General features: G+C 50.5%; 6 protein-coding genes across 6 annotated transcripts; 3 read left to right on the top strand and 3 right to left on the bottom strand.

The window, feature by feature from the left end:
- Positions 1 to 8,953: 8,953 nt before the first annotated feature.
- Positions 8,954 to 9,878, bottom strand: A1O9_08454 (uncharacterized protein; the record flags this gene model as incomplete). The annotated part of the gene is made up of 2 exons (XM_013402840.1): positions 8,954 to 9,534; positions 9,584 to 9,878. Coding segments are annotated over 2 exons (876 nt in total), but the record flags the coding sequence as incomplete, so codon positions are not given.
- A 6,014-nt stretch (positions 9,879 to 15,892) lies between these two features.
- A1O9_08453 (cyclohexanone monooxygenase) lies at positions 15,893 to 17,775 on the top strand (the record flags this gene model as incomplete). Its single annotated transcript, XM_013402839.1, has 4 exons — positions 15,893 to 16,073; positions 16,172 to 16,484; positions 16,581 to 17,452; positions 17,567 to 17,775. The coding sequence occupies 4 exons, from the start codon at positions 15,893 to 15,895 to the stop codon at positions 17,773 to 17,775; spliced, it is 1,575 nt and encodes a 524-aa protein (XP_013258293.1).
- Positions 17,776 to 18,111: 336 nt separating this feature from the next.
- On the bottom strand, positions 18,112 to 19,428 carry A1O9_08452 (pre-mRNA-splicing factor prp46; the record flags this gene model as incomplete). Its single annotated transcript, XM_013402838.1, has 1 exon — positions 18,112 to 19,428. One exon carries the CDS (start codon positions 19,426 to 19,428, stop codon positions 18,112 to 18,114), a length of 1,317 nt encoding a protein of 438 aa, XP_013258292.1.
- A 238-nt stretch (positions 19,429 to 19,666) lies between these two features.
- A1O9_08451 (26S proteasome non-ATPase regulatory subunit 10) lies at positions 19,667 to 20,479 on the top strand (the record flags this gene model as incomplete). The annotated part of the gene is made up of 2 exons (XM_013402837.1): positions 19,667 to 19,736; positions 19,818 to 20,479. 2 exons carry the CDS (start codon positions 19,667 to 19,669, stop codon positions 20,477 to 20,479), a joined length of 732 nt encoding a protein of 243 aa, XP_013258291.1.
- Positions 20,480 to 20,612: 133 nt separating this feature from the next.
- Positions 20,613 to 23,187, bottom strand: A1O9_08450 (uncharacterized protein; the record flags this gene model as incomplete). The annotated part of the gene is made up of 2 exons (XM_013402836.1): positions 20,613 to 22,972; positions 23,022 to 23,187. The coding sequence occupies 2 exons, from the start codon at positions 23,185 to 23,187 to the stop codon at positions 20,613 to 20,615; spliced, it is 2,526 nt and encodes an 841-aa protein (XP_013258290.1).
- Positions 23,188 to 23,746: 559 nt separating this feature from the next.
- On the top strand, positions 23,747 to 25,355 carry A1O9_08449 (V-type H+-transporting ATPase 54 kDa subunit; the record flags this gene model as incomplete). The annotated part of the gene is made up of 4 exons (XM_013402835.1): positions 23,747 to 23,806; positions 23,865 to 24,099; positions 24,156 to 24,684; positions 24,743 to 25,355. The coding sequence occupies 4 exons, from the start codon at positions 23,747 to 23,749 to the stop codon at positions 25,353 to 25,355; spliced, it is 1,437 nt and encodes a 478-aa protein (XP_013258289.1).
- Between the last annotated feature and the right edge of the window lie 1,346 nt (positions 25,356 to 26,701).

Here is a 26,701-nt window from a genome sequence, read left to right as displayed (position 1 = left end):
TGAATTGGGTAAAGCGTCTAGTCCATGCAGATAGCACGGCGATCTGTTGCACTGTTACAGAATCTTTCATCGAAGGCACAAATGGAGCCGAAGTCTTGTTGTATCAGGAAAGTGATCATCAATGTGAAGATCCCAAGCACGCCAGGAAAATCCGTCTTCGAGTCAGGGCAGTCGGTAGTTCTGACCAGGACTGGATCGCATTTTGTTTGCTCAATGACGAGGAGGCTGTGGCGGTGATGACCGGAAAAGAACCTTGCTTCGACAAAAGTCTCGAGGACAGTCTCCTTGCACCGGTTGTCGTGGAAAATGAATCAGAAGGTCAGTAGAATTAGCAAAAGCTCTGCCCAGTCTATGAGATTCTGACAATTCTCAAGAGCACGAAGAAGCATGTGCAAAGGCCGAGGCAGAGAGATTGAAACAAGCCAACCTCGAAAGGGACAGACAGAAGCGCAAGCGTATAGAGGACATCAAAAGGGCAGTCCTGGCAAGAGCATCCGCGGCCCAAGGCAACTGCCCGCATGCAGAAGGCAGTACTCAAACAAATGATAGTGCAAGAGCCTGAACTCGCTTCAGAGCCTTGAGTACTGTACGTGACTTGAATTGGTAAAAGGGGGGGGGCATGTACCGTTTTCATTAGGCTGAGTTGGGCTTCGGGTTAAGAAGCTCTTGTAATGAGAAATGGGGATCTTCCTTGGGCAGTAAATTCGTCTTCAAGAGTGACTTCGTTTGTGGGATTTGTCAGCACGCTAAGACCATATACATCAATGCAAGCCGCACAGACACAGACAGTGGCAAGTAAGAGATAACGGTGATAAATCTGCCGTTGCTTTTGGTCCTAGGGAGACAACAGCGTGATGTTGTCAACCATTCGATGAATCCAGCGGTGAGTCCTTCTGAAAGAGGCTTGACAATACTTCCCGTGCTTCGTCAAAGCACTAGAGACGCTGGAGTGACTAGATAGACAAGGAACCAAAGAAGAGCGACTCGAAAGGATATGATAGTTGTAGGTCACAGAAACATTGAGCTGTGACTCAATCACCCAAGCCCTTGCTGGCAGTGTCAGTGAAGGATCAAGGGAGGAAGGACTCTGCCCCCTACTAGGAGAATATCAGGGGCAAAAGCCTTGCCCTAGTTGGGCACGCCCTAAGCGGCAGGCCGAGAGCCTAGAAGCTGTGGAGACATATTAGTTACCCAAAGCGGGAGATACTACTTTCGCCCCTTGTTTGACACTTCGAGAAAGCTGAGACTTGACCTCAGCCCAAAGGTATTATTAGAAAGGAAAGGATATAAACAATTATAGTAGAAATCATATAAGTTATATAAGATCTATATCTCTTTCGACCTCGGTATAAATTGTGTCTGACTGATACGCACTGGTTAAGCTATATGCTGCTAACTTTCACTTTAGCATCGGGGGAAACATGGGTCCCACTAATAAATAGCTGGACGGAGGTGACTAGCGTCTAATGTTCTACATCTTTATCAATTACAGTTACTTAAATCGATGGGGAAGGTTAAAGGGCTACTTTAATTTTGGCAGCAACCAGGCCTGTTAGGGCGCCTCTATGCCCTCCGTGAAGCGTGTTGGTATCATGATGCTCCATTCAGCGCCAACTCTCACGTTGATTCTAGTATGAGGGTGTATAGCTCCATAAATTCTCCGACGGATCCGCCCACAAATATCGCTACGAATGCACCCACGAATACACCTGTGAACATATCAATAGAATATCAATCGATCCATGTATAAAAAAGTGCGTCTATCCTCATCTAGAAGATACTACATTTTCTCCAAGTATCGCAGCATACGGGGCCGTGTTTATTATTCATGCCTTTCTCCTACTTCTCCATTATTGGTTCTCCTTGCCCTATTCGATCTCGCGTGTAGCCCTTATCTCCTTCCAGTCAGCACCATTCGGATCAGCAAAACCTGCATATCGATAAGCTGACTATCTCTTAACACTAAACTAATCTCGATAGGAAGGGGTTACCCATCTCTCGCAGCTTCCCTAGACCAAGACATTTGCAGGCTTCAGCATAAGTGCTTAGACTATATCATTATCCTCCATACCTTGGGTGATCCATTGAGGAGAATATCCACGGATCGTTCAGTATAATTATAACACGCGAGGCTTGGTTTGGACGAAGGTTTGCGACACCCCAGATCTCTTGTATGATGATACATTATTGTCCATGAACTTTATTCGGAGCGTAGAGCTCGAATGCATCTAACAACTGCGGCGTTGACTCTCAACCTCCTCCGTACCAGTAGGGAACAACGACATTCGGATACTTCCAGATTTCCATTTACGCCTCGACGCGGTGAAGAGTTTCACACCACTCCTTTGCAATCCAACAAGCAACCAAGCCATCGAGCAAGTCACGACTGAGGTCATGCCCACAGATCATCGAATGCTCTCCATCACCAAATGTATGCCCTACTATCTGTCCATTATCTAGTGTCCAGGTGGAGCCCTTCTTGCTTCCCTCCTGGGTATAGCTAGGCTGGGTGCGAAACAGTAGCATATCTTCTCGAATTTTCTGATGAGCCTTCCAGCCCTCATTCCAGCTTCGGCGCATCATGATCGTTCCTTTAGGAGCCCTGTCGCTTTCGGCTCAAGTTTCATCTCCTGATATTCCGGATTGAGCGACAAAATGTCATAAAGTCGATCCTCCGGTGAAAATTTGTTAGTAGCCAATGGATATTCGCTCATCACCGCGCGTTGTTGGGCACGCCTGACACTGATCAATTTTGTTTGAGTGTCCAGTGGGTGGGATATCTAGTACGGCAGGATATTGCTATCATCTCCATTGATGCTTTGGGCGAGATAGATGAATTGGCCAAAGGTTGTAGTTTGGTTGAGGGGCTGATCCAAGTTCAATGCCGGCCTCTAGCAAGGCTCGTGCGATCGATATTTGACCGCCTTCCACGGTTAGAAACAATGTAACAGCACCGAGCTTCTGGTCGCTGTCTGTAAATCAACTCTCCTTCCTTTGATTATGCTCAGGACCTGATTTTCATTTCCTGTCTATGCGGCAACGAGGAGATAAAGGCAGAAGTCGTCTGGCACTGCTGTAGTCGCCGTGGCACGTTGGACGATCACTGTACTCACGGACTTCTAATTCCTTTCTGCCGCTTAATAAAAGCACCTTGACCGTACTCCTGATGAAGATCGACTGTTGGGCCGCTGTTAATGAGAAGCTCAACATCCTTCTCGAGACCCCTCTCTATGGCCACCCGTCAATGCGGTTTTGCCTGTTTCATCGACTCCATCAATATTGGGCTTCTCCTTAAGCAACATTGACGCAACCTTGGCCAGGCCCATCGAAGCAGTAAGGTGAAGCGCTGTGATTTCGAGCATGGAGGGGCCATTTATCTTGGCAATACCTGAACCCGTCAAAAAGTCTTCGTCCTGTAGCGAAGGGCATTTTGCACTATCCCTACCCTTTTCTCCGCAAACGTGCTGGTACAGCTGGCTTTGGGCTCTTCTGTTGCTATAGGTTCGTGATCAGGAAAGGGATACAATCTAGAATTTATGACATCTAAGCCATCTAGAAGCGCAAGCGATGGCTTTCTTTTCTTGGGATTCACGAGCATTTAACAAAGAGCTTCCAGCACCGACGCGTCGAGAGTCTCTTCGGGATTTAGACGAGCATGGTCGCCAATGCAATGAGCGGCATAGCATGTTAGCGGGAATTCATGTACAATTTTGGGGATTGAAGCATTATGCAGCTTAGGTAAGGCGAGATACATTGTACAACATTCGGTTATTATGCCGTGGACATGAGGAAAATAGACTTCGCACCTCTGCTCCAGATATTTCTTGGTGGTATAATGAATTAAGGCGACGCGTTTTGTGCTAAGATCAACGATTATTAGAGCCGTGCAAAGTGTCGTGAAAGCATTCTCATCAATAAGCAGTTCCTCGTCTAGATCAGTCTTATCGAGACCGATCGCAAGTGCATGTTGTAGCTCTTTCAGAGAAAGTGGCAGACGAGCACACGTAACCCCCGCCAGAGTCTTCAGGGCAACGCCCTTATGATCAGTGCCTTAGTTTGTGATCCGTACCATTAGAGCATCGTAAGTACCGACAAGGGTATTCGGCAAGTCTTGAAGCGCTTTACGGAGAAATCTGATTGGCAACGAAGCTGCACTAGCGAGAGACTCGACGTGCAGTCGTGCAAGGAGAGACCTAGGGTAGGATCAGACACTGTGGGAAGTAGGGGTTGTGTAATATGGCTTACATTCCCGGGGCAGTTTTCAGCACCCCTTGCTTAATGTCAAGGCGCAATGCTGGCTGCTTCTCGACCATCTTTCGAAGGTTCTCATTCCTGCAGGAACTGGCTCAAGATGCTGCCCAAAAGAGTCCCAAGAGTCTGCGGGTCATTGTATCTGAGATACATGACAGCAATGCCGGTAGCCTTTGGATCGTTTTGTTTAGCACGATTTTGCTGAAGTTTTTCAACAACAATTGAACTAGTCAGAGTTATTTCTGATCCCTTCTCGGGGATGGCATGACTTGCGCAATGATAGTCTTTCCGGCTCCGGCTGTGAAATGTTAGCTATAGCCATCAGCGTGTTGACTCAAAACTTACGAATGCCGGAACACCACAGTAGATTATCACGACCAGATCACCAATTTATAAAGAGATCAGATGTGAGAAACCATTCACCACATCCTTTGGGTTCTTGGTCGATGGTTGTGCGGTGCAACTGGCACATTTGCAACGGGAAAGCCAATTCAAAACAGCCACTTTAAGCTTTGCTTTAATTCCTAATATCTTGAGTCAATATCAAGCAAGTCTGCGTGAGACGAACACACCTTCTTCGTGCACTTGAATCACGTTCTGAAGCATAACACTGGGCCAAACGCATGAATATCTCCACGAAGTGTGACGTGTGCATCACTTACCTTTGATTAGTCAGCAAGAGCGTGTTGCCATATTGCTGCAGGCGCGAGACACGCTCAAGAATGCAATACACCGTGGGTTTGCTGAATGGCCATTTTGCTGCAGTCCGGAGCGCCTGGAAGCGTCCTTCATTTTCGGGTAGCTCACCAGTACTGCCAAGTTTCAACAACGCCGCAAGCTCGTCATGTGCTTTCTTGAATTGTTCCAGTAGTGGTTGTCTCTGTTGTATCCGGGCTGCATCCGAAACTGAGTTGTAATTCGCGATCATAGTTCGTTCAGGATTTGGTAGAGCAACGAAACTTCACAGGGTAAGAGTTGCCGATCTACAAAAGCGCTGGATTCCTCGTGTGCATACTTGACCGCGCAGCTTGACTGTGGGGTGCAGGCAAAGTATGCAAAACTAGAGGAAGGTGCTAGACCGAGCAAAGCTCGCTTTGACGTTTGGACCATCTTATTTAGTGCCGAGTGTAGTGGTGTGAAATTCCCCATGAATGAACCGATAGATAGGCCAATAAAAAACCAAGGGGTAATCTTATCCTTATGTATGGGGCGCGGAATGGGTAATTATGTAGATAAATCTGCCAATACATCTGCCAATAAATAGATTCCAAGTACCAGCCGCAGCAGTCCTTTTGCTCAGCTTATTACTGGATCATTGGCTTACTGGCTGTCAGATCAGTCCGCAGGAGGTCTTTCTTCTTTTTAGGATTAGGGTTAGATTTTGGATATTTTGTAGAAGAATTTGTTCAAAGCCGCCCATGATGAGTTTCGACATGACTTCCTCGTCCTCTTGCCGGCTTTTGACCCTTTTTCAGTTCTCTGTGATTCATGTCAGTCAAACGATTAGTTCTCAGTGCGAAATCCCGGCCCTTGGAATATAAGCGCTGGTCTGAATCCAGAAGCTGGGATTCCGTAACCACGCTTTTTGCTTTCGCCATGACGGAAAGTCTCCTGTTCAGATCGTTCAGTACACCAGCGCCGCTTTGGGTGATCTCTTATAACACGACACCGAGCAATAATTGGGTCGCTGAGCAAGGAAGGAGTAAAAGAAGGCGTTCATAGACGGCCTGCTCCCCAATATGTGCGATGAAATTATACAGTATTGATTCGTAGATCACAACTGGTATGGATTGTGTCCAACTGAGTCGACTACCCTTTCTGGCTCCTCTCAGGAAAGTGAGTTCATACCCTAGACTTGGCACTTACACTGTACATCCTTAGAATTATGAGCACGACAATACCAAGCACGGTTGAGCATTCAGACTTTCACTGGTTGATTGCACCAATCCACAAACCCCAGCAAGGACTAACTTATTTTTTTACCGAAACCTCCCCAGCCACACCTTCAGGGTATCAATAGCCTTCTCGCCCATTTTGGTCGATAGCTGATAGAATTAGTAGCGAGGCGCTTATGAATGTTGGTAGGCGCTCGCATTGATCCACCTGGCTTGGAAACCGACTTCAATATCACATTTGACTGTCTCAGCGCACAGGGGGATACTTCGGATCTAATGAGTTCCCGAGGACTTGATTTGTCGTTAGAGTATCACGGTATGGGATGCTGCTCAACCCCTTGCCAATGCGGGTGCTCGCTGATCGTCACCACTTCCTGAGTCATATTGGTAAGAGGAAACATGGGTCTGGTGCCATCACTGTGCCGATCAAGGAGATGGAATGCTGTCTGTGGGCGAGATGGCGAAGGATGACAAACTCGACTTTGAGTAAGAGCGCTTCTTGAAGACTTGATGCCGGTCCTACCCAGAACATCTTGAGCAAGGAAGTTCAGTCAGTTAGACTTTGGTGGAGGAGTTTGGACTGAAACATGGAGGCGTGGTTGGCCTTTATTGCACACCTTTATACGAAGTATTGTAAAGCTTGGTTCCAGTCAAGCCAAATCTACGGATCGGAAGCTCGGAATGGCTTCTGAAGGAGTCTTCCCAGCATCCCCTTGACGCTCGATGCTCTGGGAGAGAGGCAACTTTCGAAATGCAAGCATAGCCACACAAGACCCTGAACTTTTCCAAAAAATGGTTGAGACCATTGATCTGAAGATTGGTCTCAAGTTGATACTAGGACAATCCGACATGAAGAGCAAACTGTGTGTCTGGCTGCAATGTAACGGTGACAGTCTCAGAACCGATAAACCGGGCCTGAGGGGTTCTCCTCTCACTATAAAATATGGTTACTCCAGGTGGCAGGACTTACCCGCAGCCTCTGCTAGATAGTGCCAAAGAGGTGGTTATCCAGCTCGCAAAATCAATTGGGGGCTACTCACCCAGAGTTTATAAGCAGTGTGCTGACCACCACGCGTATTCATGGTCGGGCTTTGGGATTTGGGGCAGAGCCAAATTTGACTAACATCGGGAGCGCTTTAGATACTACTACAGGCCTTATCAAGAATAGCCGTTTGATCAATGCATTACAACCTTCATTAGTAGCACCAATCACTTTATTGTCGCAACTCGGGTTAATCAATTCAACGCTTTCTGAGAAAACTATGTTTTTTTCGGGTAACTCAAACTCATGACCTGGACCCCCAAAGAAGAAGAAGAAGAAGCGTACATTTCATCCCGGGCAATCAAGATGTAATGTCCAGGTGAAGTCCTGCGCAGGGATGGAGCCTTTCCAGCTGAAAAGATCAGGAACGTCAACCAACAAGGGTATGGGTACGGAGTACTGCGTACTTGTGCATTGACTAGGTTAGTTCAGAAGCGGGGGGTAGAGATTCAACGTTCCGTTCCGCGTTGCTAAACAACTACCTAAATTAACGACCCGGTGGCACCCGAGATATGGAAATCAGTCGCTCAACCCCACAAATATCAGACCAGATAGGCTATCCGGACTTTTCGACAGATTCCTTGGGGTTCTCAATTGGCTGCTTAGAAAGACTCCCCTGTGGTAGGATGTGCGGGGTGAGGGAAAAAACAAGGACGATTGCATGATCGGCGAGGGTGAGACAAGGAATAAAGCTCAAGAAATCATCCAAGCTAGGAAAAATGGGCTTGGTCACAATGGTCACAATGCGCCTACAAGCCACGCACAGAACTTTGGCGGCATACTTGGTCTCGGGAGTCCAGGGGGTTTGTCCTGCATTTGTTGGATTTGCTGCCCTACCAAGGATGAGATGACATGAGATCCTGGCAGACTGATTTGAAGTGGTGTGGGTGGTTCACCAATCAGCGTTCGGTGGTCTGTCACACCATCGAGCTACTGACTACCAAGGTACTAAGGAGTCTGCAGACACCATTATCTCAGCTGGAGTTTGATAGCAAAAGCAACTTCGCTATGCAGACGCACATTTTGAGCCGGGGACTGTGTGGTGAGGTATGGATTCATGTTTTTCTCCATGGCCTTTTTGGCTGCTACATCCTCCTAGGGGTGGCTAGACTCTCTGTTACCCACCTAACACAAGTCTAATCTCCACAGTCTGTGGCCGTACTCAATTGATGTGACCCTGTCAGGCGACAGCCAAGCAGATACGTGGTACCCTTATCAGGCTCTGTTCCTCTTCAATGAGACAAATCTCCAAACTCTCTTCCGTGTATTCCATCGTATCAATCGGGAATCTTTCCCTGACCGTGTCCACGGTCAGGAGTGATGATTATTTAGACAAACTCAAGATTTGTGAGGTTGAAAAGATGTTTGAAAGGATTCAAGTAGCATCAAATTATGGATCACATGCACTCTAGCCACGTCGCCGCCATACTTTGGACTCACCGAGTCCGGAAAATGTTGGGACAAAGCTGACGGAGCAGTGCGAGGACGAAGCAGTCCCTTTACAAGAGCACGAATACATTTCAGACAACAGGGGACGAATAGGAATGGTACAGTTAACAAGAGAGCAGAGTTGCAGATAGAGGACATCTCTGGAATTGCTGGAGCGGAGATTGTTCATGGTCTTAGATGAATTCATTACGTGCCTTGCCAGACTAGAAATGTTGTAACGAGCGTTAGCTTTCGATTCCCTTATCAATGTCCACCACGTCACCAGGTGCCTCGTACATATTATACGAAGCGATATATATTAGCCATCGCCTCAATTGCTCCCTACAAAGACCAAGAGCACGGCAATATAAGTCGACGACGCGACAAAAGCATCGATACGGCGGGGGACACCGACGAGTGCTAGAGCTGAACTGAAAAGGAAGGACAGCAAGACGACCATTCCAATCCTGATGAGGGGATCAGTGACCCAAAAAAGACCGAATGCTGATAGCGAGGGCAAAGCAGATGCGAGAACTATCGTGACGATGCCGACGATAGGAGTCAATGTTCCGTCAGGATACCAGGCCATATCAGCAGGGTGGAGAGGAGCCCAGCACCGAGGTACTGGAAACCGTTCCCGTGGTGCCTTTTTCCATATTCCAAAGTAGAATCTTTGTACAAGCCAATCAATCAATGTTGAAAGTGCATCCAGATCATCGTTGTGGTTTCTCAGTGAAACAAGATCTCTTTCATTTTCTTCGGCCCATGTGGAGAGTTCTGCCCCAGAAAGAAAGAAACCAGACTCAATATCAGGCTGTCTCTTCAACACGTTTCGCACACACTCTAGATCGAACTTTCGCACCGTCCGAAGCTTATTCAGAGCATGGTTCTGGAGAAGTAAATCATCTGTATCAGGTACTCGATTAGTGAAGCCCTGAGAGAATCAACGAGCTTGAGGAGAACATACTGTACTGCTTTAACAAGCCTGCCACTTCGAGAGCCAGAGCCTTCTGTTTGGGGTAGTTGTTGTCACCAACTGGGTTTGCCTTGAGTAATGTGCCAAAATGAAGGGAATATCGCCTCCTCTCACTGTCTTCTGACTGGCGGTCATTCTCTATAGCAATGACAAGTTGTCTCTCTTTCTCGGCAAGCTCCGCCTCCAGCAGATTTACAGTGCGCTGGTTCAGTATAGAGAAGCTTCTGTGAATCTGTAAGGATGGGTAAGTTGCTGCATACGCACTCAGCGAATCGTAGCCTTCCATCGTCACAAGCCTTGACTTCAGCATCAAGGGAGTTGTAGAAGGCGACGTCAGGAACGACCATGCTCAAGCTGGCAAGCCGTCTCTGAGACTGACCGAGGTCTATACAAACTCGCGGACTGCTAGGCCATAATGTCATTCTGCGCTGGCAAGGCAAAGGCCTGATAGACAGGCACTTTGATTGCATGCAGCAGTGAGTGGAATAGGGGACGGATGAATTGTCTCGCCCGGAACGGCGCAGTCGAGAACCAACCTTTCGCCCAGTCGCTGCCTGACGGGAAAGGCCCGGGGGATTGGATGCTTACTGCTCGCGCAGAATAGCAAAAGCCTGAACAAACTAAAGAACAAGGATCAGAACTCAGGATTGATCGATAGAGCGCAAATCAGAAGGGTGGGTGGACGATTGGTCTGAGCGAAGTGCCCAGGTGGCTAACGAAGCCACAGGCCGTCCGTATTGAATCATTGGACGACCTCGAGGCATTTGGAAATGCCTGTGTTGTACGAACCGTCCGGGAGAAGAGGGTCCGAACCACCCAAAAACTTCAACCCATAAGAAGCTGCACACCCAGCTAGATTGTGTTTTGGAATCTCTCCCTTGCCGCGTCACACATCCTACTTTCCAGCGTATCCCCATGGTCCATGGCTCCTCAGTCCGAGCAGCTGCCCAAGCAACGCAAGTGAATTCATGCCGGTGATGTTATCATAAACTCAGAGCAGTTGATCGTCCTATTCGAAATTCAATCTTACGCTAAACAGCCGCGTTAACCGTTCTGGTCCGATCGTTTGGTGAGCTGTCTTCTGGCGCAATCCCAAGGAAATAGCCGCAGCTGCATCGCGGATTCCTGGATTGGATCGCCGTGTTATCCCGGCCAAGGGATGTGGGCCGCACGTGACCGCACTGACAGTTCAATCCTACAGTATGTACCTAGGTACTTAAGCCAAAGGCATGCGCAACAGCTTCAAGTTTTTCGTTGTCTTGAATGTCATATGCTGCCGACGACATTCACTGTCATTTCATGGATGAATGCGATGCAGTACAATACCGTGCAACCATATGACAAAAACAGTGCATGTTTCGATCAGTGGCCTCCAATGTGTCGGCAAGGTCTTCGGGTATACCAATCTGAACATGGCCTTTTGGAGGATACTCAAACAGCAACCTTGCATTGACATATGATCTTGTCAGTTCTCAGATGGGCCCGTTGTGGTGCTATGAGTTGGGATGATATCTCAACATCAGGAGCGCTTCCTGGTGCTGAAAATGTCTGGGATGCCGAGGTCAGAGAGCTCCCAAGGTTCCAAGGCTAGCTCTTAGCAGGCTCGTCGCTAAACGGTCCGGGTACCAAATGGTTAGCCGAAAGGCCCTGTGTACACTCCAGGTCAAGCATTGCTCTACTCCCTATCTGCAATTCTATCAGGTCTATGCAAAGGAATTAACCTCCGACCATCGATGGTCTGTTGCTTTAGCGATGACCAGAACCATGTGAGAATGCCTTCGTTGGCACCTGCAGCAGCTTCAGCGCCCCTCTAGCATCAGTGGTCTGGCTTTAGCAATCCCGGGCACCGAGAAATCCACACCACAAGTTTGAAGTACGAGCTCCTGGTACTCAGAGACTCATCGTCATTTGCGCCAAACCCCCTCAGGATGCTATGGTGAAGGGACATGCAAACTACCGTGCATCAAATCTCTATGTACGAGGCATACATGCATGGAGTCAGCTGCTCTTTGACTTCAAAAGGCTTTCAATAGTCGGGCTCGATTTCAAGGTCCCACATGAGATTGAGATTTCTACGACCACCTTCCAGACCCCCAAGCCGAAACTCTACTGCGTTGTTACAGCCTCATCTCGCGGGTCACATTGCACTGCATGCGACTCGAACATTGTTCATGTCCAAAGCTTTCCCCCACCCACCCAATCACTCCTTTGTGGCCCTTTCCTAGTCTGCATTATTTCGATCGCGAAAATGCCGAGCCTACCTCCCACAACTGGCATTCTACGATGCTCACAAAATTTCGGTTTTCCTGCGCACGTTGAGATAACCAAGTTTATTGTACCCAAATTCAAGCATACTACATTTATGCTGACCTTGCAAATTTCCTGCCTGATACGCGTCTTTGATTTTCACTGGCTTTGTCGCTTAATCTCTGAAATCCTTTCGCCTCTGCAACTTGCACCCCAGCGTCGTTCGATTCCCTAAAGCCTAGGCCATCACTCGGCGCCTATCAATTGCTGCTATACCGGCCCTGAAGCCCATTTGATAATCCTACCATCAATTGCACAAAAGTTTGCCCTTTGAAGATCAAGAACACGGACATCGGCCATTGTCAAGGCCATCAAAACGGGCATATCCGACTGGGAGAAATCGTGACTAAGGCATTTGAACAAGAGAAGAGTATTGAGGAGGACAATGGCCAGTGAAGCAACCGCGCGTCACTCCGTGGGCCCGGGCGAACATGGGGAACATCCACACAGCATTCAAAGACCAACGGAAGAGCAATGGATGCGTCAGATCTCGGAGCATCTCAGAGACGAACATCTCGCTATGATCAAACGGCAAATTACTGCACCGTTCTGGTCTGGGAGGGAGCTCTCCCATAATGACCGAGTGGTCCTAGTCGATTCGGCCTGGAGAGGCGCCATCCACGACATGTTATCTCAGCAATCGAAATGCTGTTTCTCTAGCATTGATTCTGGGGAGACTTATACTGGGATGCAGCCAATCCACGTGGCTAAGACCGAAAGTCCAGAGCCAATCATGTCTATCTCACTAGGCCAGTCAGATTCCTCCCTCGAAGGAGACTTGCGTTCAGCCTCGATCGAGGCCGCTGTGCCGAAGGTAGGATCCCCAGCTAGTCATGATAAGGTGTATGGGTGCAAAAGCTACATGCGAGTTATGGCGTCTAGCATCCGGTCATCAGAACTCGGCCCTAATGCTGCAGTTGATTCCTCCGCCAGCTCAGAAGATACGTCCCTCCGTAGACGCACGGTTGTTCGTGGCAATATATTTAATCCATGGGATGGAGAAGCAGTTCCCTGCATGAGTCTCCTAGATACTGGGGCGGAATGCAGCATCATGAAGAGAAGTCTCGCGCTGAGCGTGCTTGGCAAGGATAAACTCATGCCAAATGACGGCACAGAATTCACGGTGGAAGGTGTTGGAGGGACAGTGGTCCCGGTAGGGAAATTCTCGCGCGAATTACAATTAGCTTGCTCCAAAAAGCCCATCACCATCACCTTCTACGTTCTGGAAGATGAAGCAGTCCTTGATTATGATGTTTTCCTAAGCTTAAGCGCATCTGTCGCAACTGGGCATGTCAGCATCCTGATCTGTGATGTTTGCAACTGGTGGCGATCCTGCAACTGACCGGTAAAGCGCTGATCTGTCCTCCTGTCATTCTAGAGGTTGTTATGAAAAGCACAGTCGTCATGGGTCAAGACACCTTTTCAGGAGGCTCAGGGCGCAATGGGGTTCTCTTCCAACATAGCCACATCATATACAGCATCAGATAGACAATGATTCGAGCATCTCACCTCACCGATAAGTTGCCCAGGTCTTGAATGACTAGGGGGGAAGGTCACGGAATGGGCCCCCTATCATCGGAGCCTTAAGCTGGTTGATGCTTAATGGACAGTTGCAACTGACCGCCTGAACAGCTCATCAACTCATTGAGACACAGGCCAAACACACGCGAGTGCGTGCCTAACTACTGACCACACGCGCGTCGCGCCTGCCGTTGTGCAGCCATAACGGCGCCCGAGGGTCTAGTGTCTGGCTCGCGATGGTGCTTGCCGTTTCAGGAGAGTGCTAGAGACGGTGAGGCTCTGCGAGAAGGAATCAGCTATAAATGATGGGTTCTTCGTTGAGGTAGAAGCCCTTTGTCGGTTTTCCATCATTCCTTAACTTAGAACAAGCCTCCCTTCCGCCCACTGGCGTAGCAGATCGTGTGAAAACCATGCATCAGCAAAAGTCCCCCACTGCGGAGCGAAAGAAGTCCTCCGTTAGACTTTACTTCCCCGAATCGCAAGATTATCTCTCTCAGGAGATTGAGGTCGACAATAGGGCAAAATGCTCTTGCATCTCCCAAGCCAAGCTCAACTCAATCGGATGGTCGGGTAAATTGAAATATGTGGATGACGGACACGATTGCGAACATAAGTCTGCAAGGCGAGTAGCTCTAAGGCTCGGAGGCTCTCTCTGCAGTACCCTCGAGGTCACGTTCTGTCTGCTGGAGACGCCAGAACAGGTGATGGTTATGTCTGAGGACGAGCAATTCTGGGCGATATGCCTCAAAAAACGCCGGATGGCGGCAGCCCCGGTCATACTCCGCCGGAAATCAAAGAGTACAGACCAATTCTCCAATTGCATCCACTATATTTGTGTGTTCGCTAACGGGAGACCAGAAAGCAAGGCCGACCAAAAGCGAATGAGGGCAAGAGAGGAGCAAAGACGGCTCGATGAGATAGAGGCACTAAACAAAATGGATAGAGAGCCACCTCCGAAGCCGAGACCTGAAGCTGAGGGCAAAAAGCCTAATAATCAAGGCGCCGAAGGGTCCCAAGGAGGCACAAAGTGACAAGGGCGTCTGCTTGAGAGACTGGTGCAATGTGTTTGAGTGGGATAGGCTTGGGCACAGCAAGGCACCAATTAATCGTAGCTGTCGGACCATCTGCATGAGGGGGGTGTTGGAAACCACGATCGTTAGTCGAGTCAACTCTTTTTCGCTTCGTTCTATGGTCGCTGGGCGGATGGCCAGCGACCTTGATGCTTCACACTCCATCGTAGCCCGGGTTTTCTTTTCCCTAACGCCTCCATTAGGAAGCCATCCGGCCATTAACCATCCATTCCCCGATGCATGCACAGAATAGCTTGAATAGTTTGACAGAAGAGCCGTAAAGCTGCCGTCATCCAGGCTAAAATTCAATAATAATACTGGGAATGACTTGCATTGCTAGTGCCCGTATGAGAGGCGTCAACAATTCACACCCGATGCAGGAAATTGACATGATGTCCTACACCTTAGATCCCAAAAGGTGTATGTCCTTCTTAAATATTGTGAAGAAGTTGATGGTTGCTTCTCGAGGTCAGGAGGCGGTGTGCGGACAAGATGTATGTCGTCTCGAGGTATACCCGTGGCAACCACCAATGAGATGTTCTCTTTTGCTTGATTTTGGGTTGTTGGAGCATGAATTAAATCTGTAGTCATATTGTGTTTCAGTTGAATTCGCGAGTAAGTCCATGCAAAGTCTCATGCTGCCTGGTGTGTTCTACAACCACTGTACGAGTAAAGAATAGAAAAGACCAGGCTATGGAGCACGTGAACCAGCGTTATTTAGGCATGTACCTGTAAGGGGTTAAGGGGAACCCAGCCTGATCGAGGAACAGCTTCCCATGTCAATCATGCCATATTATTTTCTAGCCTTGTCGTGGGACCCATCAACCTTGAACCTCTACTGAACTTCGAGGTACCAAGTGAGCTAACGAGGCAATGACATTGGTCACGAAAAACCCAACCAGAGACCTGGTGAGCTTATTGGTCGTCTCGCTATCTCCAAACCATCCGGCCTCCTAAGCGGGTGCCGAAGCCGGTTGGCCAGCTTGTAACCTTAGAAGCATGTTTATCTCCCGACAATCCCTAAGCAAACGGTTCATCATAGTCCAATTCTAGTGACAAGGTCAAAGCATCTTTCTGGACAACTAGTTCGAACGCGCATTACCTTTATCTGTCACACCCCAGGACGATTTAACCTCGGCAGGCAGTGGGCTGTAAGCGGTCCCCATCCTCCGCTGTCCATACAATATCGACCATCTGTTGATGCGGAGAGCGAGGATCCCCCGCATCAAAGTAAGCATTGAAGCGACACTTCTCGCGATGCGCCACTGGCTGTTCACGCTACAACAGACTTTACGATATAAAAGGACACTGGGAATCGATTTCCGACTCCTCCACCAGCTCATCATGATGGGAGAAGTCGAATGGAGTCTGAATCCTTCATCCATTGCATCAGAACAGCATCATGGGACAGACCAGCCACTTCGACACCGTGATAGTCGGCGCTGGCTTCAGCGGCATCTATCAACTCCATAAGCTGCACAGCCAAGGCTTGTCCGTAAAAATGATTGATGCTGCCGGCGATGTCGGCGGCACATGGTATTGGAACAGGTACCCAGGGGCCATGTCCGATACAGAATCATACCGTGAGTACTCCTCCTCCTCCTCCTCCTCCTCCTCCTGAACTATCATGTTATCAAAAACGGACACACTACTGACTGAAATGGTACCACCCCCCATGCAGTCTATCGATACAGCTGGGACAAAGATGACCTACTTAAGTACCACTGGAAAGAGCACTACGTCAAACAGCCCGAGGTGCTGGCGTACCTGAAAAATGTTGTCGACCGCTACGATCTGCGCAAGCACATGCAGTTCCACACCGAGCTTCAGCACGCGCGATACAATGAGCAGAAGAATCACTGGGTCGTGGAGTGCTCCACGGGCCAGACTTTCACGGCTCGGTATCTCATCACCGCACTGGGCTTGTTGTCGAAGACGAACTTCCCGAATATCAAGGGGATAGAGACATTTCAGGGTGAGATGTATCATACTGGGTATGTGTGTCTTGGTTGATGTTCTTCCTCTTTTACAATCTCCTCTCCAGCGTCCAGCGATGTGTCTCGCAGTCCCCTCTGCTCATCACGCAACAGCAAATGGCCCCAATCGCACGACTTCACTGACAGGCGCGTCGGGATCATCGGCAACGGCTCCACGGGCGTACAAGTCATAACGGCGATCGCCAAGGAAGTGAAATCATTGACCTGCTTCCAGCGCACACCGCAATACAGTGTGCCCAGCGGCGACGGACCCGTGACCACGCAGTACCGCGACTCAATAAACTCGCGCTGGGACGAGATCTGGGAGCAAGTGCGCAACAGCATGGTGGCATTTGGGTTCGAAGAGTCCGCGACCCCGACCATGAGCGTCTCGGCGGACGAGCGCGAGCGGATCTTCGAGGAAGCGTGGCGGCGGGGCAACGGGTTCCGATTCATGTTCTGGACGTTCAGCGACTTGACGACGGACGAGGCCGCCAACGAGGAAGCGTGTAAATTCATCCGGAAGAAGATCGGCGAGACCGTGCGGGATCCCGAGAAGGCGCGGAAGTTACAGCCAGACGACTTGTACGCGCGTCGCCCGCTCTGTGATGCTGGGTATTACGAGCAGTTCAACCGGGACAACATCGATGTCGTCAGTTTGAAGGAGACGCCGATCCAGGAGATCACGGCGACGGGCATCACGCTCGTGGACGGGACGACGTTTGATCTGGATGTGCTCATATTCGCAACGGGCTTCGACGCCGTCGATGGCAACTACACACGCTTGGCGATCCACGGCCGCGATGGCGTGAGTCTGAGAGATCATTGGGCTGCCAACGGTGGTCCCACGACGTATCTGGGCTCCTTCGTGCCAGGATTTCCTAATTTCTTCATGCTCACGGGCCCCAATAGCCCGTTCACCAACCTCCCGCCCACGATCGAGACACAGGTTGAATTCATCACCGACTTGATTGCATCGGCTGAGAGTAGGCACAGCTCCAGCAAGCATATTGCAAATAATCTCAACAATGGCATGTCTACCAACGGCGAGATCACACCGTCTTCCCAGAATCTGACCTCTGGCGGCCCCGTCATCGAAGCACTCGCCGAATCCGAACAGGAGTGGACGCAGCTGTGTAAAGACCTCTGCGAAAACAGCCTTTTCAAGCGCTCGGCTTCCTGGATCTTCGGAGCAAACATCCCCGGCAAGACTCAGACCGTCATGTTTTACTTCGGAGGGCTGGCGAACTACCGCAAGGTTTTATCCAATGTCGCCGGTAGTGGATATTCTGGGTTCCAGCCTTTTTGAGATTCGGCATAATAGTGGTGTTGAGGGAGGAAAAGAGAGGAATAGAGGCTAAAGTAGATCGGGGAAGCTTTAAGGTTGAGTGTGGTTCGCATGCCCATGTTACAGAGTATAATGACTATTCTTGGTTACAGTGTCGGGAGAAAGCGCTAGGGGTATCTCGTTTCTGTACTTCTCAGTTGTATCACGAGAGCAAGTTTTGGTTTAGTCCTGAGGACAATATGATTCCCACCAACGTCCGCTGTTTCCCGCCTAATCACAACATCATAAACGCCATCGCTAATGCATCTTTCCAAGTCACACAACATCCATCCCATCTGCACGCTGGCAAGAAACACCTCAATACTTGACTCTTCCCAGGGTAGGTCTCCAATCAAGCGGATGGGTCTCTGGCGTCGCATCAGGATCAGGCCGCCAAATCTTAATGGTCTTGTCGGCCTCGCCCATGATCAAGCGCAAGCCGGTCTGATCAAAGGTAGTGCTCATGATACCGGCTTCAGCATCAAGGGAGCCCGGCTGAGCGAGAGACTCGGTGGTCTGGAATCGATGGCCTGTTTTCCAATCCCAAAAGGAGACACTTCCATTATCGCCACCACTGCAAAGGACATTATCTTCGTTCACAGCAAGCGTGTTGATGATGGCATTATGGCCGTCGAAATTCTGCATGAAGGCGCCCTCGGGGCATTTCCACTGCTTGATGGAGCCCGCGGAGCCAGACGCGAACGTGAATTCCTTGGGGTGGACGGCTAGCGCGCGCACGCCTTTCTTGTGGTGCGTTAGCACGCCCATGGACTTCCCTGCGGCGAGGTCCCAGAGGCGCACCGTGCTGTCTAGACTCGATGAGATGACTTGCGGATCGGCTTCTTGGCATTTGACGTCGGTGATGGTGCCCTTGTGGCCGCTGAGCACGTGGATGTTGGAGCGTGTGCGCATGTCCCAGACACGCGCGACGCCGTCTCGTCCTCCTGTTACGAGGACGTCGAGCGTCGGATGTAGGGAGAGTGTGTAGACGCCGGAGAGATGGCCGTGGTAATGGCGGATGACTTTGTTGGTCTCCAGATCCCAGCATTTGACCATCTTGTCCTCGCCGCAGGAAAAGAGGTATGGATGCCGCGGTGACACGGCAAGCCCTCGAACCGTTGATATGTGGCCCGTCAGCGTCAGTCGCAGTTGGCCAGACGCCAGATCCCAAATCTTGATGGTCCTGTCACCTGCGCCAGACGCGAACCACTGATTCCCAGGCTCAACAGCCAATGCGCGCACCCATCCTAGATGGCCTGATATCACCCTCATCAACTTCCACGGCGCGTGCCATTCCGGCCTCGACTGCTGCATATTCGGTCTCCGTATTAAACTGTTTCCAATCCCATTTGACTGTGATGCCTGCGGATGTGAACCTGATTTCCCCTCGCTCTTAACCAGCGCGAGTTGACTCCCTCCCGCTTGAACTTTCGGTCTCTTTGGCCCTCGTGAAGCCACCGCTTTAGCCTGCTTCTCTGCCAGAGCCTTGGGGAGCTCTCGAACACTTTCATATTCGACTTTTCGCTTGTACGAGGTGGAAATGGGAGGAATGTCCGATATGGTGGTCGCTTCGCCGAAGCTGTCGCCGAACAGCGATCGCGTCTGCTCTGTGAGCGCTTGTGCTGCTGCGGCCATGTTGATTGACTGAGTGAAGGAGTTGGGCTCCAAAGCGTCGGCGAGCGTTCGACGTCTATGGCAGCGGCGTTCAAATCTCGAAATTGAACTTTGCACGTGACGCAGATGCATATGCCAAGAGCCCTGGCTTTCTCCAAATTTCCGTGCGGGGAAGCACGTGCAGGACGATCTTCATTTCCAACGCAACAGTGGGACACGAATAGTCCCTCTGCCTACGAATACAGAAAAAGTTGCAGTGATGGCAGCATTACCAGCGGCAGAGAAAGACAACAAATATGCACTGCATGAGGCAGCAAGGGACGGCAAGAGTAAGTCATGACCATCTATCTACCTCTCTCCCACTCCCGTCCTCTCTAGGATGAAGCTAACAAACCCCCCTTGTCCACCAGCACAAATCGTCGAGTCCCTCCTCGCTGCAAACCCACGCCTCGCAACACTCGTCGACGAGGACACACGCCTCCCGATCCACTGGGCATGCGCATATAACCACATCGAAATCGTGCGACTCCTAACAGCCCTGAGAACCTTCGAGCCAGACGCACAGGATGGGTCGGGGTGGACGCCGTTGATGATAGCCGCGAGCCTGAAAGACAACAGTGGCGCCGAGCTGGTCGACCTCCTCCTCGAGGCCAAGGAAGCCGATCCCAAGGTCAAGACCAACACAGGCGCGACGGCGCTGCACTTCGCGGTGTCCAAGGGTAACTTGGACATCTGCCGGACGCTGCTGAAGCATGGTGCCAGCGCGCGGGTCAAGGATGTGCGTGGCCAGCTGCCGCTGCATCGTGCTGCCGCCGGGGGGAGTGTGCCGATTGTGAGATTGTTGCTTGAGCAGAAGAGCCCTGTTAATGCTACGGATGCGGATGGGATGACTGCGTTGCATCACGCTGTCAGTGAGGGCAATGGTGATGTGGCGGTCGAATTGCTCAAGGCTGGCGCTGAGACGGACAAGAAGGATAACAATGGGAGAGTGGCTATTGAATGTGCGCCAGACAGTAAGATCCGGTCGTTCATCCTGGCAGCCGCTGAGCGAGAGGGAATCGACCTCAAGTGATGTGTGAGGAGGGCTGTGAAAAGAGATAGGTGGGAACTGAATGATTCATTATATGCCTGCTTGATATCACGACCTTGCGACCTGAAATCAGCGGCTGCTGAGCCCTCGTTCAGTCCACGGACATGGAAACACATCATTTCATGGTATCTGCCAACTGTCGATACATTTGTTTCACATCAACAATATCCGCCTTGAGTTCCTCCACCTGCTCACTCTTCTCGCCCAGCAGCTCCAAAGTGGTGCGATGCCTCTCAGTCACCTCGACATGTTTTCTCTCGAGAGCCTGGAGACGTTCCTCGATCTTTCGCTTCTCCTCCACCTCGCGCATCAGGTTGACGACTTCTTGTCTAGCCTCATCACGTTGGCCGGTAATGCGGGAGAGCTCATCTTTAGATGCGGCTTTCTCACTCTCTAAGCGGCGAACATTTGCAGAAATTCGCTCAACGAGCTGGACTGAAGGTCCCGCGCCAACTGTCGAGGTCGATACAAGCTCATTGAGACCACGATGAGAGTGATGACTTGCAGATAGAGGCGTAGGAGGAATGTTGGCAAAATAATCATCGGCATCTATCGATGTGACGACAGAGGGTGTTTCCGCAACAGAGCCGTTAGCCAGACCTCGAAAAGAAGTTGTGGACTGTTGGCGTGGTGGAGTATTGGAATCAAATGGCATTACAGATGATCTTCGACTGTTTCCCCGTTCATACGGCATGGGACTCATCAAATGGTGCAAGTCCAGCCCCATACCATTGGAGATATTCTTGCGGATCGAGGTTCCAGGAGAGTCGGTTCGCTGAATATGCAGGGAGGCAGTCCATTTTGCCCTTTCCTCATCCAATCTCCGTTGTAGCTCTCGCTCGGCAGTTAGCTTTTGCTCCTGGAGGTCCTGTCTGGCTGTGGCTAGATCTGTCTCGAGCTGTGTCGTCTTACGAGTGAGCCGGTGGATTTCTGCGCTGTCTTCGGCGGCTGTCTTATCCATCTCCATATACTTGTTCTGGAGAGTGTCTAGGTCGCGATCCGCATTCTTGGCTTTGACTGTAGCATCCCGCAGCTTCTTCCGCAGCTCGGCCTCCCTTCCCGCAATCTCGTCACGTTCTTTTTCGAGATTTGTGATCCTGCCGAGAAGGGTGCTCTCAATGCCTTGCCAATTCTGGCTGGCAGTCAAATATTGGCTTTGTAAGGTCTCGATTTGTCGGAGCAGCTTGGCTTGGACATGGCCGTGGTCTGCCGATGAGGCTTCCTCGGCGCGAACGCGAAAAGATTCGAGCTTGCTTTCTAATGTGGCCTGCTCACCAAGCATTTCACTTTCCATCACTCGAGTTTGTTCCTTCTCTCTTCCCAGGGCAGCCTGCAAATCTGTGATCTCTCTTCGCAATTTCTCTTCCGAGATCTCTCTTTCGACCTTTGCACTGGTCAAGTCATCTTGTAACTCGGCTGCCTTTCTTCGCTCCTTCTCGACCAGGTCTGACTGAGCCTTTGTTTCTGCAGCCTCGGCCCGCAAGTTTGCCTTGATTAGTTGAGACTTCATGTCCGCAATGGTGGCGTGCAGCGCATCCCTTTCTCTGCGAATGGCTTCAAAATCGGTTGCATTTGTTGAATTTGTTGCGAGAGCTTGCTCCGCTCGTTTGGTTGCAGCTTCGGCTTTCCTTGCTCGGTCCTCCATAGTCCGCAGTGCCCCTTCCGCCTTGTCTGCACGATCCTTCATGGTTTCCCGATCTTTGCTGTCGGCTAACACTTGGGTGCGCATCTTTTTAATAGTTGCCAAGTGCTTCATCTCTAATTTGGACAAGTTCTGCCCTTCTTCAATCAATAACGCGATCTTTTCATCCTTTTCGAGAATTTTTTTCTCTAGACTACCAGACTGGGCGGCTGCCCCTGCTTGTTTGGCAGACACTGCTGCCTCTTTGCTAAGATACTTGAGCTTTGACTGAAGAGCGTCAATTCTTTCGATATAGCCATTGATTTCATCTTGCAGCTTTACAATCGTAACGTTCTCGTCGGAGGATGATCTCCGGCGTGTGTCCTCACTTTTCCGCTCGGCATCAACCAACAACGGCTGGAGCGGAGCAAGTTGAGTGTTCTCCTCAGACTCCGCTACGGGTGTGATGGCATCGGATTCGAGGACCACAGAATTGGCAACATCGGTATTCTCGGTCGGGGCCTCGTCTACCTCAGCTGATTCAACGGGTATAGCGATGTCTAAGAGCACATCGCCTGGCTTTGGGGAGACAGCCCCAGAACCGTCGAAGGACTTGCTCGGTGCACCTTGCAGAGGGCTGGAATCCGAGGTCGATTTTTCATCATTTCTCCCCCCATCCGCGAGATTTGCTATCGCATCGTCTTTCAAGTCAGATGGCGTGGCGGAGGATGGTCGGGCCGCCGGGCTTTCAGGTCGGCTGAGGTTCTTTTTGGCCATTGCTTTCGCAAGGCGCTCTTGTAGGCGGTCATTTGAGACTGAAGCATTGCTGCTACTTCTAGAGAGATCGGAAGATACTGGCATGGTGTTAGCAAAGAAGATCTATCAAGGCATGATGGCACAAACACTTCTTGGAATGCGCGGACTCCTTTAGAGGTTGTGATGAAGAGGGTGGATTTCGTTTAGGAGCGGGCGAGTCGTTCTCTTCTGCTAGAATGTTGTCCAACCTAGACTCCACTGAAGCGACGGCTTGTTGTAGAAAACCCCATCGTGACTGAGGCTTGCCAGCCATATTGCATTGGGACCATGGGCGGGTGGCCGCGTGGTCGGGGTCGTCTCAGGATAGACTGACAACGAGTGAGGCAGGGAACGCAGAATCAGTTATCGCGCGAGTGCAGAGTCAAGAAGGCTTGCGCAAGACATGTCACGGGGAACGCAGTGAAGGCGTGGAAGTATGCAGGTGACGCGTCGGCATTGAATGAGGACAAAGTGTCAGGGCAGAGCGCAGGGCGGGCAATAATACGGACAGCAAATACTAATAATAATGCCGTTGTCATTTCGTGGTTTTGGCTTTGGGCGGAAATGGGAATCGGGGAAGGTGCAGGAAGGCTCGTATCGATAGTATCAAGTGAGCAACGCACCTGCCCCAGCTCGCCTGCACCTGCAACTGCACCTATCAGCAGGCAATGACATCGTTCCTTCCATTTCCCACCACCACCACAAGTATTTACATTTACCCTGCTGCCCTTCTCATTCTTAGCAACCACTGGCACATGGCTCAAGCTCAATGACCTGTTGAGACCTCTCGCTCTCTCTAGACCCATTCCATCGATCCATATTGAGAGAACACCATGTCGCTCACTCCTCCGGCCTATCTCAGCTCGCTGCAGAACAACATCCGCGCCCGCCCAGTGAGTCTTGATCTCTATCCCTAGCCTGTGGCGCCAGTCTGACCATTGCCTTACACAGATCCCCTGGGATGGTGCTGTTCGTGCTGGAAACCTCACTGAGGACCACCTCAAGAAGATCAGAGCTGTCGACAAAGTGAGAAAAGAGCAACGCAAGCAGACCATTGAGAAAGATGTTCAAAGCTTCAGTGCTCTTTTGGTCGGCGGCAATCAAGGTGGGAGTGTCCTAGACAAAGCGTCTAAACGTAGCGACATTCTACAATATATTCTGGTCCTGGCTACAGATCTAATCAATGGTATGTACCTTGGACTCTGGGATGGACCGTCGTCCACGGTATTAACCCGCTGCCAGATGTGCCTGAACTGGCATCAGCTATACTTCAACAGCCTGAGCCTTACAAGCCATTCATCTCACTCCTCGACCAAAGCAGTAACCCTGAAGATCCCATTCCACTGTTCGCTGCTACGTTTCTGGTCAATCTTATCTCCGCCTCCCTCACTACTTCGCCCAAGCCCGCCCAGAGAGACGAGCAGGCACTCCCACAGCTCTATAAGTATTTGTGTAAATTGGTCAAGAACCAGGACAGTGGCTTGCAAGACATTGGAGTGCAGCACTTTTCCCAATTACTACGCACCAGCCGATCCAAAGAGCTATTCTGGAAACAGAAGAACGAAACTGTTGATCCTCTATTTGATATCCTGAGAAAGGCTATCGGTACAGCCAAAGACAACGACTCTGCATTGTGGAGTGGTAATGCAAGCATCCGAAGCAGCGACACCCGATTTGGTGGTGGTGTTGGCCTGCAACTCATGTATCATGTATTGCTTGTGGTTTGGCAACTAAGCTTCGAGGGAGAGCTAGTTGGAGAGGGATTGGAGAAGTATGCGAATAGCCCAACACCTACACCAACTCTGTCAACCGGCTAATTGTTTAACCAGCGACCAAGAAATCATTCCATTGTACACCCAACTCTTGCGAGTGTCACCAAAAGAGAAGACCACTCGACTGCTCTTGGCAACTCTGAACAATGTGCTCTCCACCAACCAGGAGACCTTGATTGCAGCCGCAACGACGGCCAGACTTCCAGCGCTGCTGGGCAATCTTTCGGGCCGACACCTGACAGATCCCGATCTTCTAGAAGACCTAGGCGCCCTCAAGGAATTGTTGGATGAGTACACGAAAAATCAAACAACATTCGACGAATATGCAGATGAGGTAAACTCAGGACATCTACGGTGGTCCCCACCCCATCGAAATCCTACCTTCTGGCGCGAGAACGCCCGGAAAATCGTGCAGGACAAGCAGGGTGAACTTCCCAAGAAACTGGCCGAGATTCTGGCCAAGGGCTGGGAGAACGATAAGAAAGTGCTGGCAATTGGATGTAATGATGTGGGAAACTTGGTCAAGGAGGTGCCAGAACAACGCACAGCGCTCGAAAGACTGGGTCTCAAAGCGCGTCTCTTGGAGTTGATGGGTGACTCCGATGAGAGCGTCAGGTGGGAGAGTCTCAAGGCAGTTGGGGAATGGATGCGTTATACGTTTGAGAAGTGAGGGAGCAGTGTTTGAAGCGCGTCAGGAGTCAGGACTCGGGAGACCTCGTACGAGGACTCCGTACAATGTGTGAGGCTTTCGGACGAGGTGAAGCCGACATTTGGAACCGTGGGAGTCTGGGGCTTGGGAAAGTCAAACAAGGACTAGAACGAGATGATAGCAGATTGCGCACTGAACTAGACCAGAGAGCGGCTCCAATGTAAGAACTTTTAGAAACACGGTCGATGGCGTGCAACCTTGGAATATGCTACCGTTGATTTCTCTCTAGCCTACTCTGTACACCCGTACACAGTATCTGCTCTTCAATTCATCACGGAGCGAAGTGCATGAAGCTGAGAAGTGTGGAGATGGTGGCTCAAGGAAGACAGGCTTGGAGAAAGTGAATCTCGACAGCAGAGACTAGGTGGACTTAGTGATGCCCATTTAATGGCATAGTGGAGAAGCAGCGGGATCTGTCCGTCAATGAGGATTAGTCCACCGCCGGCTTGAGTGCGCTACCCCTGCCAAGACACAGCCAGAAAACTCTCCTGTTGGCCACTCCATCCTGCAGGACCATCTTGACTTTCGGCCGCCATGGCCCCTGTCAGGCCGGGTAGGCCATGATCGACCAGATGAACGGATGACGAGGGTAGACTGTGGATATTTCTGTATGATCTACAACGCGAGGGAGAGACAAGACTATGGACACGACCGAGATGAACGCCGTGCTCAGAGGCAGGTAGACGTGCTTTGCGAGAACTCTGCCATTTTCTCCGACGACCACTACGATTGATTGTCCTTGTGCAGGTGGTGAGCAGACTTTCCTTTTCAGCCTCCTCCTGTGCCGGGAAGATATTAAAGTTCAGCCGCCGCTAGTTCCGCCAGGCTGCGGTTGGTGGTACTCGTAGGCTGGTAGCCTGTAGCCGGACCTGGCTTGGGTGGTAATCATCATGCCCGCTGCCCGAAGCACCAATTGACTCCAAGACACTCCTTCGAGATCCTCGCTCGGTGCCCATGCCAGTTCTTCGCTGGAATTGCAGCCACCTCTCAGCTTCCAGTCATCTGCCCTGGCTATGCCCTGTAAAGATATCTACTCGTAGGGTATCGATACTCCCCACATCTCTCTAATATTCCCAATCTCGCTACCTGCTGAGATGCAGCGTGATAATGCATTGAAGAACGGCCATTGCTAGAGCACTAGCTAACTAGTATTGCACTAGCTCACGCTAATAGGCGCCATCCCGAGTCAATCTGCAGCGGAACCAATGAGCTTGTCGCGTTAGCCTCATACTAAAGTGAACCTGATTTGCGACATCCCATCCCCATCTGTCCATCTGCCCTGCCTCCTCCTATCCCTCCCTTCACTT

This window comes from Exophiala aquamarina, assembly GCF_000709125.1.
Source record: "Exophiala aquamarina CBS 119918 chromosome Unknown aczIA-supercont1.7, whole genome shotgun sequence".
NCBI classification, from domain to species: domain Eukaryota; kingdom Fungi; phylum Ascomycota; class Eurotiomycetes; order Chaetothyriales; family Herpotrichiellaceae; genus Exophiala; species Exophiala aquamarina.
The sequence above is the reverse complement of the archived record's forward strand: the minus strand, read 5'-3'. Positions and strand labels throughout refer to the sequence as shown.